The sequence below is a fragment of the Aquarana catesbeiana genome, linkage group LG01 (assembly GCF_042186555.1).
Source record: "Aquarana catesbeiana isolate 2022-GZ linkage group LG01, ASM4218655v1, whole genome shotgun sequence".
NCBI classification, from domain to species: Eukaryota; Metazoa; Chordata; class Amphibia; order Anura; family Ranidae; genus Aquarana; species Aquarana catesbeiana.
This window is the reverse complement of record NC_133324.1, coordinates 108051828-108070640: the sequence shown is the minus strand read 5'-3', so window position 1 is coordinate 108070640 and position 18813 is coordinate 108051828. Positions and strand designations below refer to the sequence as shown.

The following is an 18813-nucleotide window of genomic DNA, read 5'->3' as shown; positions in this document are numbered from 1 at the left end:
AACATGTGTACTTACAGTTTACAGTGAGCTGCGGTCAACACCCAGTCAGGCCCGATTAAACTTCCAGCACATATTGTTTTTTTCTTTTCCTTCAGAGTCTCTATTAGGGCTATGTAAGGTCTGGAATGGGGGGTGACATCATCTCCATTGATAATTTTTATATTTGCACCTATATAATAATAAAATGTAATTGTATCCAAAAGAAAGGAATAGAATATTATTAGCAACAGACCCCTATCTCCATGGAGTTTGTATGACATTCCTACTTTTATTATGGCCTTTGTTCTTGTGTGTAAGCTTGAATATTATTTTGGATTTTGATGGTTTTTAATAGGGATGCGCAAACAGCCCACGAGAGCCGGAGCTCTTTTGAGATGAGACACTTGCAAATAATTACCGGTCCCTGCTCATAATACACCTTGGTTGTGAAATTGGCTGTACACCTCGTGATCCATAGCATCTCCCCTGACTCCACAAATTGCTCTCCTATAGCTTACAGAAGTGAGTCTGTTAGCAGATCTAGTGCCCCCTTAAGTTTTGTCCCTCCTGTAGTGATGTCATGGGTGGAGCTAGTGCCCATATAATACCAGCTGTGTATGGGGCCCAAGAAACTGGGGTTTGGGAACAGTTCACCCCTGTGCAGCAACATGTAATTCAGCTAGAAAAGAAAAAGTGGGGGTTGCCTGGTTGGCCAGCACCAACAAGCCGGACAGGAGAGCATCTTTTCAGAAGCAAGTGGACTTGCCACCCTTCACCCTCAACTGTGGATTTGTGGTTTGGTGCTGAGGCCTAGTATTGAGGAACTCTGCTGTGAGCCAAGTATTATGAGGGGCTTATTGTAAAAGCAACGGAAGTTAGCTAACCCTATCAACACTGCTTGGCACTGATTTGAATGCACTGTCAAGATGTCACCTTAAATCTGCTGGTGTTCTGCCCTATAGACTCTGTCAGTGATTCTGTAGAGCAGCCTTTTTCAACCAGGGTGCCTTGCCAAAGTGCTCAAAAATTGTCAGCAAGCCAGAGGATGGATCAAGCCGGCCTTTTTGTTACACAAAGTCGAAGCTTTTTATTTTGCAGCATTAAAAACCTTGGGCACCGCGTGGGCCAGCTAACCACCGGTGACATCAGGCACCCAAAGTTGTCCTTGTTTTCCCCTCTCCTCAGCACTTGGGGTCATGTTAGCTGATGAAGAGAAACTGAGGGAGAAGAGACATGCTGACATACTAGTCAGTACCAGTATGCAAAGATGTATTTGCTTTGGAGGAATAAATAACCTCTAATATCGGGTGTCTTACCTGTGTAGATGCTGCTGTGTAATGAAAAAAATATTAGTTTTGTTTTTTACATTTTATGTAAAAAATGAGGGGGTGCCTGGAAGTTGTGCAGAATTTCATATATGTAAGAAGAGTTGCAAGTATTGAAATGGAAATGGAGGGGCTATTTCTTTTTTCTGAACACTGAGGCCTCTGGCCAAGAATGTGGGAGAGAGCCTATGACTGGGAGACATGTGTCCAAGATGGTGGATCCAAAAAGACAGGTATGTGGTAACTCCTTACAAGAAGAAGCAGGGTGGGACCTGGATGAATTTGCAGTCCAACCCAGGTCCCTTACAGGTCAGCAGAAGAAAAGGTAATAGGCTCTCCCTATATCAAACCTCAGCACACAAGAGCAGGTGAGGTAAAGACCTTGTACATTTCAGAATCCATTACAGTGTAAGGAGAATTAAATGCCACAGACCTCTCAACACTCCCTGGAAACTGTTTTAGGGGTTTTCTTCTTGGTTCCCTGGTGGTTAAACCAAGTCCTCAGAGACTCAGGAGACTTGAAGCTGCAAGCTGTACTGGGTGGTGGTGTCAGCAAAAGAGAAACTTTTGTGGGCAGAGCAAATGCTGAGTGGGCAGAAAGCCCACATACTGCATTCTCAGCCTTTCTTGGGGATCATTGACACAGGTTGCAGACTTTACTGCCCATCCACGGTAGACAATTTTTACAAAAGCTATATACAGCTAATTCGGGATGGTCCGAACATCCCACATTTCGGTTTGCATCAGAACACCACGAACAAGCAAAAAGTTCTAGCGAACATGCAAACCCTATTAATGCTCCCTAGCGGTATTCCCGAGTGTGGCTCGGGGTTAATTTTCAGTACCAAGAGCGGTAATCCAGAGCCATACTCGGGATTGCATTGCAGTAACCAGGTACAGATAACTCACTTTGTCCCTAGGATCCTGCGGTGTCCTCCCACTGTGTCTTTCGTTAGATCCTCCGCCCGATGTATCATTGTTCCGGGCTCCAATCCCTGCTAGCGTCGCAGCACATGTGGGCAGAGCCCAGCGGCAAATTCAAAAAGTACAAAAAACATGACACACACATAATACACTGTAATCTGTAGATTACATTACTGTAGCAAATCATTTCACATCAGTTTTGTCCCTAGTGCCTTGTCCAGTGGCCTGCCTGCACTTTTATACTATATATACCGCTCTTTCTGCCTGGAAACGAGAACGTCCATGGCATCCAAAAAGCGTCCCTCAACATCAAAAGCAGTTTTAGACCTGCTACAAAACAGTGATAGTGAATTAGAATCACTTGCAGAATTGAGCGATAGTGATTCATGGTTGGAAATTCGTCATCAGACACTGAAAGTGACGACAGCGACAATTCTGCGACTGAGCTCAGTGCTGTGTGAGCCATACCACAGTCAATAGAGCATCAAGTTCACACGTCACTGAGCTCAGTTGCAGAATTGTCGCTGTCGTCACTTTCAGTGTCTGATGATGAATTTCCCCTCAAATCACTATTGCTCTAAATCACTATCGCTGTTTTCTAGCTGCTCTAAAACAGCTTTTGACATAGAGGGACGATTTCCATTGTCCTGATTGTGACGTCGGACTTTGTGAAGTCCCATGTTTCAAATTTTTTGTTGCAGTGTCTAATATTACAGTGACTAGTAATATTGCACCTTTGTTTGGACAAATTTCAGTGTTTTTGATTTGATTACATTATTGAATAAAATGTAGGGATGAGCCGAACACCCCCCCTGTTCGGTTTGCAGCAGAACATGCGAACAGGCAAAAAATTTGTTCGAACACGCGAACATCGTTAAAGTCTATGGGACACGAACATGAATAATCAAAATTGCTAATTTTAAAGGCTTATATGCAAGTTATTGTCATAAAAAGTGTTTGGGCCGCGGGTCCTGCCCCAGGGGACATGTATCAGTGCAAAAATTTTTTTTAAAAACGGCCGTTTTTTCGGGAGCAGTGATTTTAATAATGCTTAAAGTGAAACAATAAAAGTGAAATATTCCTTTAAATTTTGTACCTGGGGGGTGTCTATAGTATGCCTGTAAAGTGGTGCTTGTTTCCCATGTTTACAACAGTCTGAGAGCAAAATGGCATTTCTAAAGGAAAAAAAGTAATTTAAAAGTACATGCGGCTATAATGAATTGTTGGTCCCGGCAATACACATAAAAATTCATTGATAAAAACGGCATGGGATTCCCCCACAGTCCATTACCAGGCCCTTTGGGTGTGGTATGAATATTAAGGGGAACCCCGAACCAAAATTAAAAAAAAAAAAATGCGTGGGGTCCACCCAATTTCCATACCAGGCCCTTCAGGTCTGGTATGGATATTAAGGGGAACCCCGTGCCAAAATTTAAAAATAAAAGACGTGGGGGTCCCCCTCAAAATCCATACCAGGCCCTTTAGGTCTGGTATGGATATTAAGAGAAACCCTGTGCCAAAATTTTAAAAAATAATGGCGTGGGAGTCCCCCTCAAAATGGGTCTGGTATGGATTTTAAGGGGAACCCTGCGCCATAATTTAAAAAAAATGGCATGGGGGTCCCCCCAAAAATCCATACCAGACCCTTATCCGAGCACACAACCCGGCAGGCCGCAGGAAAAGAGGGGTGGATGAGAGAGCACCCCTCCTGAACCATACCAGGCCACATGCCCTCAACATGGGGAAGATGTCCTCATGTTGATGTCGACAAGGGCCTCATCCCCACAACCCTTGCCCAGTGGTTGTGGGGGTCTGCGGGCGGTGGGCTTATTGGAATCTGGAAGCCCCTTTAACAAGGGGACCCCCAGATCCCTGTCCCCTGTGTAAATTGGTAATCGGGTACAAGTACCCCTACCATTTCACAAAAAAAGTGTAAAAAATGTTTAAAAAGACAATAGCCGGTTTTTGACAATTTCTTTATTAATGTCTTCTTCTTTCCCCACTTCTTCTGACTTCTTCTGATCTTCCTTCGGTTTTCTTCTTCTTCCCCCATCTTGTTCTTCCGCCGCTCCTTCCTCTGCTTGTTCCTCCAGTCTTCTCCTCCGGCATCTTCCTCCGGCTTCTTCTTCCCCCAATCTCCCGCTGTGTGACGCTTCTGTTCTTGTGACAGCTCTTATATAACTGAGGGTGGGGCCACCCAGGGACCCCGCCCCCCCGACGCATGGGGAATTCCCTATGGCTTCCCCATGGTGCCAGAGGGGGGCAGGGTCACCCGGTTACGTAAACGGGTGACCGGGGGAAGAAGAAGCCGGAGGAAAATGCCGGAGGAGAAGACCGGAGGAAGAAGCAGAGGAAGAAGACCGGAGGAAGAAGCAGAGGAAGATGGAGAGGGAAGCAGGGGAAGAACAAGATGGAGGAAGAAAAAGAAAACCAAAAGAAGACTAGAAGAAGCGGGGAAAGAAGAAGACATTAATAAAGGAATTGTCAAAAACTGGCTATTGTCTTTTTTTAACATTTTTGACACTTTTTTTGTGAAATGGTAGGGGTACTTGTACTCCATTACCAATTCACATGGGGAGGGATGGGATCTGGGGGTCCCCTTGTTAAAGGGGGCTTCCAGATTCCAATAAGCCCCCGCCTGCAGACCCCCACAACCACCAGGCAAGGGTTGTGGGGATGAGGCCTGATAATGGACTGTGGGGCAATCCCATGCCGTTTTTTTCAATGAATAGCCGCGAGTACTTTCAAATTACTTTTTTTCCTTTAGAAATGTCATTTTGCTCTCGGACTGTTGTAAACACGGGAAACATGCGCCACTTTACAGGCATACTATACACACCCCCCAGGTATGAAATTTAAAGGAATATTTCACTTTTATTGTTTCACTTTAAGCATTATTAAAATCACTGCTCCCCAAAAAACTGCAGTTTTTAAAACTTTTTTTTGCATTGATACATGTCCCCTGGGGCAGGACCCAGGTCCCCAAACTTTTTTTATGTCAATACCATGCATATAAGTCTTTAAAATGATCACTTTTGATTTTTCCCATAGACTTTTAAAGGGTGTTCCGCGGCTTTCGAATTTGCCGCGAACACCCTAAATTGTTCGCTATTCGACGAACGGGCGAACAGCCAATGTTCGAGTTGAACTCATGTTCAACCCAAACATAAAGCTCATCACTAATAAAATGTATTATTATTATATTATTACTTTTTATAATTATTTATAGTTATTTATTATATCATAATTTATGATTTTGTGTTTCAAATTTTAACATACCCGGGATGTCTACTAGACTATGGTTTGTACAGATTTAAGTGAGTTATTCCTAAGAATTACAGGCCTATAATATAAAACAACAAATTTCCATGCAAAACAATGTAACGCTTTGACATTCAAAAATCAAACATAATCATACCACCAGGGAGGTTAAAGTCTATGGGACACAAACGTGAAAAATCAAAAGTGTTAATTTTAAAGGCTTATATGCAAGTTATTGCCATAAAAAGTGTTTAGGGACCTGGGTACTGCCACAGGGGACATGTATCAATGCATAAAAAAGTTTTTAAAACGGCCGTTTTTTCAGGAGCAGTGATTTTAATAATGCCTTAAGTGAAACAATAAAAATGAAATATTCCTTTAAATATAATCGTGCCTGGGGGGTCCCCTTACTCTTCCTGTAAAGTAGTGCCTCTTTCCCATGTTTCTAACAATACTGCAGCAAAATGACATTTCTAAAGGAAAAAATGTCATTTAAAATTGCTTGCGGCTGTAATTTATTGCCGAATCTAGGCAATATACATAAAAAATCATTGAAAAAAAAGGCATGAGTTCCCCCCCATTCCATTACCAGGCCCTTAGGGTCTGGTATAGATATTAGGGGGAACTCCACGCCAAATAAAAAAAAAAAGGGCGAGGTGGTCCTCCCAAAATTCATACCAGACCCTTATCTGAGCATGCAGGCCGCAGAAAAAGGGGGGAATAAGAGAGCGCCCCCCTTCCTGAACCATACCAGGCCACATGCCCTCAACATTGGAACACTAAAGAGGAAGGGGAACTAGTAAAAAGGCTAGCCCTGAGGGTCTCTGCCACATCTCGAAAATATTGTGGAAAGAGAGAAACGCCCCGAAAGGGATAGTATGGGCAGAAAACCAGCACAGGATCAAATTATAGTAGGTACAAAAACGGATAAAAATATATAAATTTTATTCAATATACAAAAATACAAAAATAACAGACGACAGTTTAAAACCATTGGATGAACAAAATGGGAAATACCAGTGTGCAAATACAGGTACTACACGCTGCAGCAAACAAAAAATTCTGAAAACTGAGAATCAGAAACAGTTTGTAGCTGCAATATAACCCAACATGTTTCGGAAGACATAAAAAGATTAATTTTTTTTTCATGATACTGTATTTCCTTCTTCAGGGATGTAAACAGAGTGTGCTGTTGTATTTCTGGCAAAAAAATGAACATATATGCACAAAGTAAATATTAGGTTCATACATATAACAATTGATATTTGATTTTTCATTTTACAAAAAGGCAGACATGTACTACAATGTGCACTATATATATTTCGGTACAAAATTGGGATAACCTAGCTAGGATTGAGTCCCACCACCCTCTTTAATACTGAGTGGATGAAATATAGCACAGATCTTAGTTTGGAAAGGCAGGTGAACTGGGCCCTCAAGTGGTGAAGCAAGTCAGAGCTCACAGGAACCGCCAATAAACATGAAGAGTGCGGATCTAGCAGTCAGCAAAGGAAACAAAATGATATATATATATATATATATATATATATATACATATATATATATATATATATATATATATATATATATATATATATATATATATATATATATATATATTTATATACTATAAGTATGTGTATGTGTTTCCGCCAGATACTATTAAAAGTATGGAAATAGGGATTAAAGGACAGAATAGCTACTTAAAAAATGGTACAAGGTGTTAAAATGAATGTGACATTCTAGTATGTAGAAAAAGAGGACAATGGGATCCCATGAGAATAGGCAAAGAGCAAGAGGAAGAAAAGGGGGAAAAGGGAGGGGAGGAAAAAGAAAGGAAAAGAAAAGAAAAAAGAAAAAGAGAAGAAAAAACAGGAGAGAAAAACAAGGAAAGCTGTGAGGGAGAGAGATAACAGAAAAAAGGGGGGAAATGGGGTGTTCGTTTCTAACCTCTGAATAGACTAGCCTCTCATATCCTTGCAGGGAAGGTATTCTCCTGGGCTGTGTAGCAATGCTATGCTAAACTTATTTGTATTTAACTGACCCACAGATGGATGTAATAAATTGGGAACAGCTGATCCATGCTGATTAAGAGTTTTCTAAATGCGGACTATAGAAGGAATATGGCCTGACGATTGGTCCATCGCTCAACACAGGCTCCCGTGCGAGCGCCACACCTGTGTGTGGAAGCCCCTCCAATTGTGGCTCCTCGGCAGGCGTAGCGTCCGGCGTCACTGCGTCAACAGGCGCAATGACGTCAGACGTTGATGCAGGCTGCTGACAAAGAAGGAGGGCGGCAAGTAAGGGCAAGAATGGAGAGAAAACACCCGTGTGCCAGCGCGAAGCACCAGAAGTTCCGCGCATGCGCACAAGTGCTGGATATCAAACCTTAATGCGACTTCTCCACCTGGCCTTAACGAAGTCTTTAATTTACAACCGTTTTTACCGGGCTTCGTGACGGGAGGTTACGATAAGGAACTGTAGGCTCATCTACTAGTCTCCTTCCTTCCCTTTCCTTTCCTCCCTTCCCTGTTTCCTCCTCAGGATTATTCCCCGTGTTTTTTTGTCCCTTCCGTCTACCGTTCCGCTTTTTGTTTTTCCTCTTTCTCTTGTTCTTTTTTTCTTTGTCCTTTTGGTCATCTCTTTTAAAATAATAGTCATTTTGATGACATTGATCCATTTGTTCTTGTTGTATATTTTATATGTCTAATATGGCTACCATTATTGTGCACTGCATGCTCCTTATGTCCATAATCATTTTTGTTCCTCTTTTTTACAGATTACATTACAATTTTGACTTTACAATAAATACCATCATGTACAGATGACGATCCCACATCCAGTCAGTCCAAATTGAGTAGATACTCTAACTATATTTATTGAATTATCCATTCCCACCCCCCTCTTTTGTCTTCTTTATTGAGTGTTCCCTTTAAATATCCACTAGTTTTGCTTGGATGTTTCTGGAAACACATTTTTAGTTTTGTTTTTGACAGGTATCCGCTCCTTTTCTCCCTTTGGAGATGGAGGCATTGTTTTGGTGTTTGTGCGCATGCGTGGAGCTTCTGGTGCTTCGTGCTGGCGCATGGGTGTTTTCTCTCCATTCTCGCCCTTACTTGCCTCCCTCCTTCTGTGTCAGTGGCCTGCGTCGACGTCTGACGTCATTGCGCCTGTTGACGTGGTGACGCCAGACACCGCGCCGGCCCAGGAGCCGCAATTGGAGGGGCTTCCACACACAGGTGTCGCGCTCGCACAGGAGCTCGCACTACTGCTTTGTACTTTTATGACTGCAGAGGAACCTGTGTCTTTGTGAGTACCGAAATATATATATAGTGCACATTGTAGTACATGTCTGCCTTTTTGTAAAATGAAAAATCAAATATCAATTGTTATATGTATGAACCTAATATTTACTTTGTGCATATATGTTCCTTTTTTTGCTAGAAATACAACAGCATGCTCTGTTTGAACCCCTGAAGAAGGAAATACCGTATCATGAAAAGAAATTAATCTTTTTATGTCTTCCGAAATATGTTGGGTTATATTGCAGCTACAAACGGTTTCTGATTCTCCCAAAGCACCTTGTCTCCATGTTGATGGGGGCAAGGGCCTCATCCCCACAACCCTTGCCCGCTGGTTGTGGGGGGTCTGTGGGCAGGGGGCTTAATGGAATTTGGAAGTCCCCTTAAACAAGGGGACACCCAGATCTCAGCCCCCCCCATGTGAATGGGTATGGGGTACATTGTACAAACTGCTGTCTTTTCGTTTTGACAACTGTTATATAGCTAAGGGCGGGGCCACCTGGTAACGTAAACGAGTGACCCCACCCCCTCTGACGTCACATGATGGGACCGTTGGCGCCGTGATTGAAGATGGATTTACATCGTGGGACACTTTTTTTAAATAAAGGAATTGTCAAAGACTGTCTGCTGTCGTTTTTACTTTTTTGACACTTTTTTGGTGAATGGGTATGGTTACAATGTACCCCATACCTATTCACATGGGGGGGTGGGATCTGGTGGTCCCCTTGTTAAAGGGGGCTTCCAGATTCTGATAAGCCCCCTGCCTGCAAACCCTCCACAATCACCGGGCAAAGGTTGTGGGGATGAGGCCCTTGTCCCCATCAACATGGGGACCAGGTGCTTTGGGGGGTACCCCACAGCACCCTTTCCATGTTGAGGGCATGTGGCCTGGTACAGTTCAGGAGGGGGGGCAACATTTAAAAAAAAAAAATTGGCGCAAGGTTCCCCTTAACCACCTCAATACACTGTGTTATATAAACTACACTGCCTTCATTGACTGAATATAGAGTCTACACTGAATATATAGGCTACATTGAATGCAGAGTATATGTATATACCGTATTTATCGGCGTATAACACGCACTTTTTTCCCCTTAAAATCAGGGGAAAATCGCGGGTGCGTGTTATACGCCAACCGCGATTTGAAAATGGCGCCGCCGGCGCCGAAATACACAGTGCCGGTCCTCGGCTCTTCTCGGCCACTTTCGTCTTCACTCGAGCGCCGCCCGAACCTAGCCGAGTGTACTCGGCTAGGTTCGGATAGCTCCACTCGGGACTACGAGTGGAGCCGAAAGTAAACGAGAGCCGCCGAGAAGAGCCGAGGACCGGCTCTGTGTATTTCGGCGCCGGCGGCGCCATTTTCAAATCGCGGTCGGCGATTTTGAAAGACAGGATGGCAGGGGATGCGAGGCTGCACTGGGGAAGGCTAGACTGACCAGGCTGCACTGGGGAAGGCTGCACTGACCAGGCTGCACTGGGGAAGGCTGCACTGACCAGGCTGCACTGGGGAAGGCTGCACTGACCAGGCTGCACTGGGGAAGGCTGCACTGATGAAGGCTGCACTGGGGAAGGCTGCACTGACAAGGCTGCACTGGGGAAGGCTGCACTGGGGAAGGCTGCACTGACAAGGCTGCACTGACATGGCTGCACTGACATGGCTGCACTGGGGAAGGCTGTACTGACAAGGCTGCACTGACATGGCTGCACTGACATGGCTGCACTGACATGGCTGCACTGACAAGGCTGCACTAACATGGCTGCACTGGGGCAAGGCTGCACTGAGAAGGCTGCACTGATGGGCATTTAAATGTAAGCTTTTTTTTCCTTCAACTTCCCTCCTAAAAGTTTTTTTTTCCTTAAAATTCCCTCCTAAATTGGGGTGCGTGTTATACGCCGGTGCGTGTTATACGCCGATAAATACGGTATATATATATATATATATATATATATATATATATATATATATATATATATACAGTATCTCACAAAAGTGAGTATACCCCTCACATTTTTGTAAATATTTTATTATATCTTTTCATGTGACAACAGTGAAGAAATGACACTTTGCTACAGTGTATACAATGTAAAGTAGAGAGTGTACAACTTGTATAACAGTGTAAATTTGTTGTCCCCTCAAAAAAATAACCCAACACACAGCCATTAATGTCTAAACCGCTGGCAACAAAAGTGAGTACACCCCTAAGTGAAAATGTCCAAATTGGGCCCAAAGTGTTAATATTTCTAGTACTGCCTTAACCCTCTTGAGCATGGAGTTCACCAGAGCTTCACAGGTTGCCAATGGAGTCCTCTTCCACTCATCTATGACGACATCACAGAGCTGGTGGATGTTAGAGACCTTGCGCACCTCCATCTTCCCTTTGAAGATGCTCGACAGATGCTCAATAGGGTTTGGGTCTGGGGACATGCTTGGCCAGTCCATCACCTTTACCCTCAGCTTCTTTAGCAAGGCAGTGGTCATCTTGGAGGTGTGTTTGGGGTCGTTATCATGTTGGACTACTGCCCTACGTCCCAGTCTCTGAAGGGAGGGGATCATGCTATGTTTCAATATGTCATAATGTACATGTTGGCATTCATGGTTCCCTCAATGAACTGTAGCTCCCTAGTGTTGGCAGCACTCATGCAGCCCCAGACCATGACACCCCCCCCCCCCCCACACCATGCTTGACTGTAAGCAAGACACACTTGTCTTTGTACTACTCACCTGGTTGCTGCCACATACACTTGACACCATCTGAACCAGATAAGTTTATCTTGGTCTCATCAGACCACAGGGCATGGTTCCAGTAATCCATGTATTTAGTCTGCTTCTCTTCAGCGAACTGTTTGCGGGCTTACTTGTGCATCATCTTTAGAAGAGGCTTCCTTCTGGGATGACAGCCATGCAGACCAATTTGATGCAGTGTGCGGCATATGGTGTGAGCACTGACAGGCTGACCCCTTCAACCTCTGCAGCAATGCTGGCAGCACTCATATGTCTATTTTCCCAAAGACAACCTCTGGATATGACGCTGAGTACATGCACTCAACTTCTTTGGTCGACCATGGCGAGGCCTGTCTGAGTGGAACCTGTCCTGTTAAACTGCTGTGTGGTCGTGGCCACCATGCTGCAGCTCAGTTTCAGGGTCTTGGCCATCTTCTTATAGCCTAGGCATTCTTTATGTAGAGCAACAATTCTTTTTTTCAGATCCTCAGAGAGTTCTTTGCCATGAGGTGCTATGTTGAACTTCCAGTGACCAGTATGAGAGAGTGAGAGCGATAACACCAAATTTAACACACCTGCTCCCCATTAACACCTGAGACCTTGTAAAGTTTCATTTCTTTGTTATGCACGTCTTTTGACTGTTCTTTTCTGCTCCCCATGGCTTAGTGTCTAGCCTGCTTAGTGCATCCATGTGAGAGCTAACAAACTCATTGACTATTTATACACAGACACTAATTGTGATTTAAAAAGCCACAAATGTGGGAAATTAACCTTTAATAGCCATTTTAACCTGTGTGCCACCTTCTGTGTCTGTACCAAGGCCAAAGATTCCAGGGTATGTAAACTTTTCATCAGGGCCATTTGGGTGATTTCTGTTATCATTATGATTTTAAAAGGAGCCAAAAAACTATGTGATAATAAATGGCTTCATGGGATCATTATCCTTAAATAAAAGACAGTTTTTTGGCATAATTAGTCATATTTTCAATATAAATGCCACAATTTCACAATTTCTGCCAGGGTATGCAAACTTTTGAGCACAACTGTATATACTAGACTGTATATATATATATATATATATATATATATATATATATATATATATATATATATATCAAATACACTGCCACTAACCTGCCTGCCTAATCTAGTTCAAACTATCTCCGTTCACACACTGTACGCGGCCGCTATGTAAGCAGCCTTATATAGTGTGGGGTGTGGACTTAGTCCCCCTGAGCCATGATTGGCCAAGGCTCCCTGTCTTTGTCCAATTATGGCTCTCTCAGCAGAGCAAGCTGTGATTGGCCAAAGCATGATAGGTCAGGTGCATGCTTTGGCCAATCATCATACAGCAATGAACTGTGATCTTGCAGTGCATTATGGGGCGTTCGCTGGAAATTCGAGCGCCACGGAATGCCTCATAATGCACTGCGAGATCACAGTCATATGTTCATATGTTCGATTAGTTTATAGAAAAAACGAACACCCGATGTTCGAGTCGAACTTATGTTAATAATGCTAAACTACCAGTCAGCTCAGATTTATTGAAAACCCTATTCTATCTATTGCTCAAGTTGTAATTTATTAGTTTCTGATGAACCCAGGTGAATATTGCTTTGTGAGTGGCCCTGCTGACCCCCTGCTGCCTGCCATTCATTTGATTGAAAAATTGAATGAGCTCAGCTAGGTGGAAAACAGTTGCCTGAACAGTGGTTGCATCTCATCAGATGCAGACATTGTTCAGATATTCTGACAGCTGGCATCAAATTCAAAAGGCCAGCAGGGGGATTTATCAGCATAGATGGAGGAAAATGTTTACGGGGCGGAGTTAAAAAAAATCTATCAATGTATAGCAGCCTAACCCTCAAATGATCCTAGAATGTAGTTGTCCATGTTTGATCATCCTATCCACAAGCCAAAGCATCAGCTCTTGGGAGGTGGTGGGCACACTATCTTCTAATCATTTTGAAACTGCTTCCCCCCCCCACCCCCAAAATAGGTATATATTACAAAGTTAAAACAGCCAAGATGGATCTACTGCATGTTGTGGGAATGCACAGATAATGTGTAAAATGATTTATAACAGCTGGTCATTAAGTCATCAATCCTGGGTGATGTCATTGACCACATTTAGTCAATGACATCACCCAGGATTCCCAGCTGTCAGTTTCCTGTTACTCAGACAGGGATTCTGTCATTTAGGTGTGGGAGAGCAGTGTGTACACACCAGCAAGGGACAGTTCTTCGCTCACAACTGACCCTGTATTTATGTCGCTGAACGCCAAGACTGGTGTGAAATGAATTCTGTGGACATTAAAAATATTTTTAAAACAGCTAAGTATGTGAGTGCATTTTATTTTTAATAAAGGACTTTTTTTTATTTGATGTGTGTATAACAACCTTCAGCCATTTTTTTTTGGCTGGGTAAGAAGTACTAATATACCCCTGTACTCAGTTTCCTGGCAGTGGGCAGATATTTGATCTCTCCCTAATTATATTGGTGGTATCCAGATTCCTCCCCCCCTTTGCCTGATTACACTCACCTCCTATTTTGGGAAGTGTAGGTGGGAAAAGGTGCTTGTCCCTTAACATTGTAACAAAAAGGTACTAAGCAAGGTCCAAGGCTTTTCTAATGCACACCCCCAATGTTGAAAGGCATGTGGTCTGGTACGGGAAGAGGGGCCCATACTCAGTCACTGCTCTTTTTACCAGCATTGAAGTGAGTATGTATGCTTGTTTTTATGTACCACAAACTTCTTCTTTAAGTTCTGAGTAATATTATGACACTTTTTTTTTTGCCACAAAGACTTCAGCAGCTACAACAAGTTCCCTTTGAACAGTCAGTGTCAAATAATGCTTTCTAAATAGTTTATGCCAAATGTGTTTGCAGTGTAATTGGTATTTATCACTGTATTCTGTTCAAAAGCTGTTGGGTTGAGGCACATTTTAAATAGACTGGTGAAATAAAATTTGAAGCTAGCTAAACATAATAATTCATAATGTACATAAACATAATAAACCTTCCTGTATATACAATATTTAAAAAATTTTACAATACGCCTCTTGTAGAACCATGCCTTTGCCCTATCCATAATTAACTGCTTGAGGACCGCCCCACATACATATACTGCGGCAGGGTGGCCCTTTAGCACAAAATCACATACCTGTACGTAATTTTTTTCTTCCGGGTCTTGGGCGCGCGCGTGCATAATTGGACACACCGGTAGCCAATCAGTGGGTCCGGCGACCCGATGTCCGCCAGGACCCGTGATCGTTCCCGAGGCAGACAGAACTGTGGTCTGCCTATGTAAACAAGGCAGATCCCCGTTCTGTGGCAGGAGAAGACAGAGATCTTGTGTTTCTGCTAAGCAGGAACACGGATCTCTGTCTTCTTACAGTACAAGCACCCCCCCCCCCCACAGTTAGAAAACACTCCCAGTGAACACATTTAACCCTTTGATTGCCCCATGATGTTAACCCATTCCCAGCCAGTGTTATTAGTACAGTTACAGTGCATATTATTTAGCACTGATCACTGTATTAGTGTCACTGGTCCCCGAAGAGCTTTGAAAGTGTCACTTAGTGTCTGATTTGTTCACCGCAATGTCGCAGTCCCGCTATAAGTCGCTGATCGCTGCCATTAGTAGTTAAAAAAAAATCTATTAAAAATTCCATAAAAATATCCCATCGTTTGTAGACGCTATAACTTTTGCGCAAACCAATCAATATACACTTATTGGGATTTCTTTTACCAAAAATATGTAGCAGAATACATATTGCCCTAAATTAATGAAGAAATTTGATTTTTTACATTGGTATGTTTTATAGCAGAAAGTAAAAAATCGTTTCATTTTCAAAATTGTCTATCTTTTTTGGTTATAGTACAAAAATAAAAAAACGCTGAGGTGATCTAATACCACCAAAAGAAAGCTCTATTTGTGGGGAAAAAAAGGACATACATTTTATTTGGGTACAGCTTCGCACAACCGCGCAATTGTCAGTTAAATTAAAGCAGTGCCTGGTTATGAAGGGGGGTAAACCTTCCGGAGCTGAAGTGGTTAAAGTAGGTTTTCCACCTACAATGACTTCTTGGATGCGCATCAAAAATACACATTGGATGTGCCTGGAGTTTTTATTTATTTATTTTTTTTTTAGTAGCTGTGCTACTGGCATATGTTTTATATGAAGATCAGCAAAATGCCAGGCAAATAGTGTATAGCAAACTTCTTCTCAAGTGTAAACTTATTTGGAAGTAAGGTCCAAGATGAACACAAGTAAAACATTTTTTTACTTCATGTATTTTATTAGTAAATGTAGTGTCTTTGGTCATTTAAGTAAATGTCTTCAACTGTGATGTGCTCTGGTCAGGAATTTTGCCAGTTCTGTTGTAACTTTTGTCTACAAAAAAAAAAAACAAAAAAAACACTAATTATAGCACTTACCTTTACAGATTAGCAAAAAGCATGCAGTGGTGAGTAGATAGCAGAGGTGAGCTGTTATTGGCTGGTTCATGCTGGAGGTTCCAATCTTGCATATGATTGAACTGTGCATAATATGGAGACTTTACCCAGTGATACTTATAAATACCCCACAGATCTGTATATTGCAACTAACAATCTTATCTCGGCAATCTGTCTTTTTGATACATATCTCTGAACGGTAAATCTTTCACAATTATCATGGTTGAATAATTTTTAACTGGAAAGTGTACACTAAAAATAATTAATCAGAAAAAATGAGGAACAGAATGTCTATGATAGGATTTGGGTTATTGATATTATCTTTATTTTTATACCTTTTCTGCAAAGCATTATACAGTAGGGTTTACAGTAAATGTATACAGTATAGCATTATAAACAGTCTAAAAGGGCTTAAAGGACCTGCTTGTTACATCTTATTCACATACAATAATAATACACTGCGATAATGTATGCTAAATGTGGTGGTATGCTGCAGTATGTACCCCAACATACTTTTGCAATCCACCTGTGCTGCAGTGCACTATGCTAGCCAAACTTGAAGCAAATTTGGTCCATTGCAAAAGAGCAAGGTTCCACGTTGGCACTTGAATGATACTCCCTGGATTTGCATAATAAAGCAAAAAGACATGTCTATAAAGAAACACAAAATGTGTATTAGTGCGTGATGAATGCATATAATAGGCATCATAAATGCATGTTACTGCAAGCGCATATGACCCTCTTCAGACCTTTGTGGTCCTTTGCATGTTAGCTTAGTGTGTGGTATATAGCTCTTAATGTGCCCTGCACACTCTTTCTAAAATATAGTGCACCAACACAAGGCATGTGTACTATGGTGCACTAAGCAGGGGTTGTCCTTGGTGCCCAAAATGCATAGGTCTGAAAGGGCCTAAGTGTGAAAAGTTACTAAAAGCGGAGCTAAACTCTCTCAATTAACATTAACTATTTTTATTTTTCCTTATGCTTCTAGCATTAGTAAATAGATAGGAAGCTATATTATGTTTACTTGTTTTAAACTTCTATTTTACATTTCTTCAGTTGCTTCCTGGATTCTGGCCTAAGCCAAAGTGATGTCATACATCCCAGGAGTCTTCATGGGTAATTTTCATCTGGAGGAGGGGAGGAGGGGTTTTATCAGCTAAGCACAACCTTCTGCCTGCCTTTACTCAAAATAGCTGTAGCTAGAAATGCTAGCGGGGTGTTTTCAAAGTGATTACCTGACAAAATAAAGCATGGAGACATGAGTGAATGGGTGAGTTTGCTTGGATTATTAAAAATTAATTAAATATCATTTTCAGTTTGTGGCGGTCAGATACAGTTACGTTCTGCTTTAAATGCATCTGCTACACATTTTAAAAATGCATGATCTTAAAGAGCCCTAAGACCACGTGCTGACAACTTTATAAATCCAGCAGATACAGTCCTCGGTAAGACGAGAAAAGAAACTTGCATCTCCAATCTGGCCACACGGAAAGTTTTTAAATGATGTGATTCCTCTGAGCACTCCATTGCAGATTAACGGACCTCCTGCATCATACTGTAAAAAAATCAACATGTCAGATAAGGTTCAAATAAATCTTGTGATTCATGTAGTGCCCTTCCCTTGAAGTTAGGCTAAATTTCGTTTTTGGTTTTACTGTACTCAGTGATGTGATCTATTTTTTTGACCTTGTCAGGTTTTCCTAAGGTCAATGGCTGATTGCTACTGTCTGCTTCTGGAAAAAAACTTCCAGAAAATAGAGCAGGAGGATCAAACCCTGTATCAGACTCAAGCCTATTCTTGGGTAAGAGGTGCCCAGAGGTTGGCTGAGGAGGTGATATATTTTTGGGAGGCCTGGACAGAGTATTCTTTCCTCTTGTCAGAGTATTGAAATCATGTGCTGTAAGCTTCTTGTATACAGCTTAGTAAATTAGTGATACATGAGGAGACGGAGGGAGTGAGCTGAGGGGTAGAGAAATAGATTTGGGTGTCGTCAGCGTAGAGGTGGTATTGGAGCTGACCCAGGTAGGAGGTGTAGATTGAAAATAGGAGAGGAGGAAGTAGAATTGTAAGTAATGCTAAAGGTGCGATTGGATAAGTAGGAAGGGAACCAACAAAGAGTACAGTCATGGAGACCAAAGGCATGGAGTTTTTTGAGGAGGAAGGGGTGGTCAATCGTATCAAAGGCAGCAGAGAGGTCCAGGAGTAGTAGTACAGAATAGTGTCCCTTGGTTTTGGCCATTAGTAGATTGTTTGTTAGTTTTAGGAGAGCGGTTTCTGTGAAGTGTTAAGGACGAAATCCAGACTGAAGGGGATCAAGAAGGCTATTATAAGTAAGGTGGTCGCTCAGTCAATTGTTCAAGGAGTTTGGATAAAAAGGGGAGCAAGGAGATGGGGCATAGGTTGTTAAGATTGGATAGTTCCGGTGAGGGCTTTTTAAGTATGTGGCTGACTAGTGCATGTTTTAGAGCGTTGGGGAAGATGCCAGAAGAGAGGAAGAGATTGAAGATGTGGGTTAGAGAGTGTAGAATAGAGCCAGATGGTGAACGTAGCATTTGCGAGGGAACAGGATCCAGAGGGCAGGTGGTAAGATGGACGTTAGCAGGTAGTTTAGCAACCTCGTCTATAGTGGTGGGGTTGAAAGAGGGAAGTAGTAATTGTAACTGTGGGCGTGAAGTGTAAAGCGTGGAGGTTATCTGCACAGCAGAAATCTCCTCGCAAATTATATCAATCTTCTGTTTGAAGTGATTGCCGATCTTCTGGGCTGTGTATGAGTTGGTGGGTGGAGGCAGTGGAGGACAAAGTAGAGAGTTGAAGGTAGAGAAGAGTTGACGGGGAC

At 42.4% G+C, this 18813-nt stretch overlaps 1 protein-coding gene across 1 annotated transcript in view; it reads right to left on the bottom strand.

Annotated features, from left to right (window-relative positions):
* LOC141145574 (granzyme A-like) overlaps window positions 1–18813 on the bottom strand; it is a 187329-nt gene that overhangs the window by 19596 nt on the left and 148920 nt on the right. Inside the window, 2 exon segments of the mRNA XM_073632416.1 lie at window positions 16–169; window positions 17378–17531. Of these exon segments, the coding sequence (XP_073488517.1) occupies window positions 16–169; window positions 17378–17531 (308 nt within the window).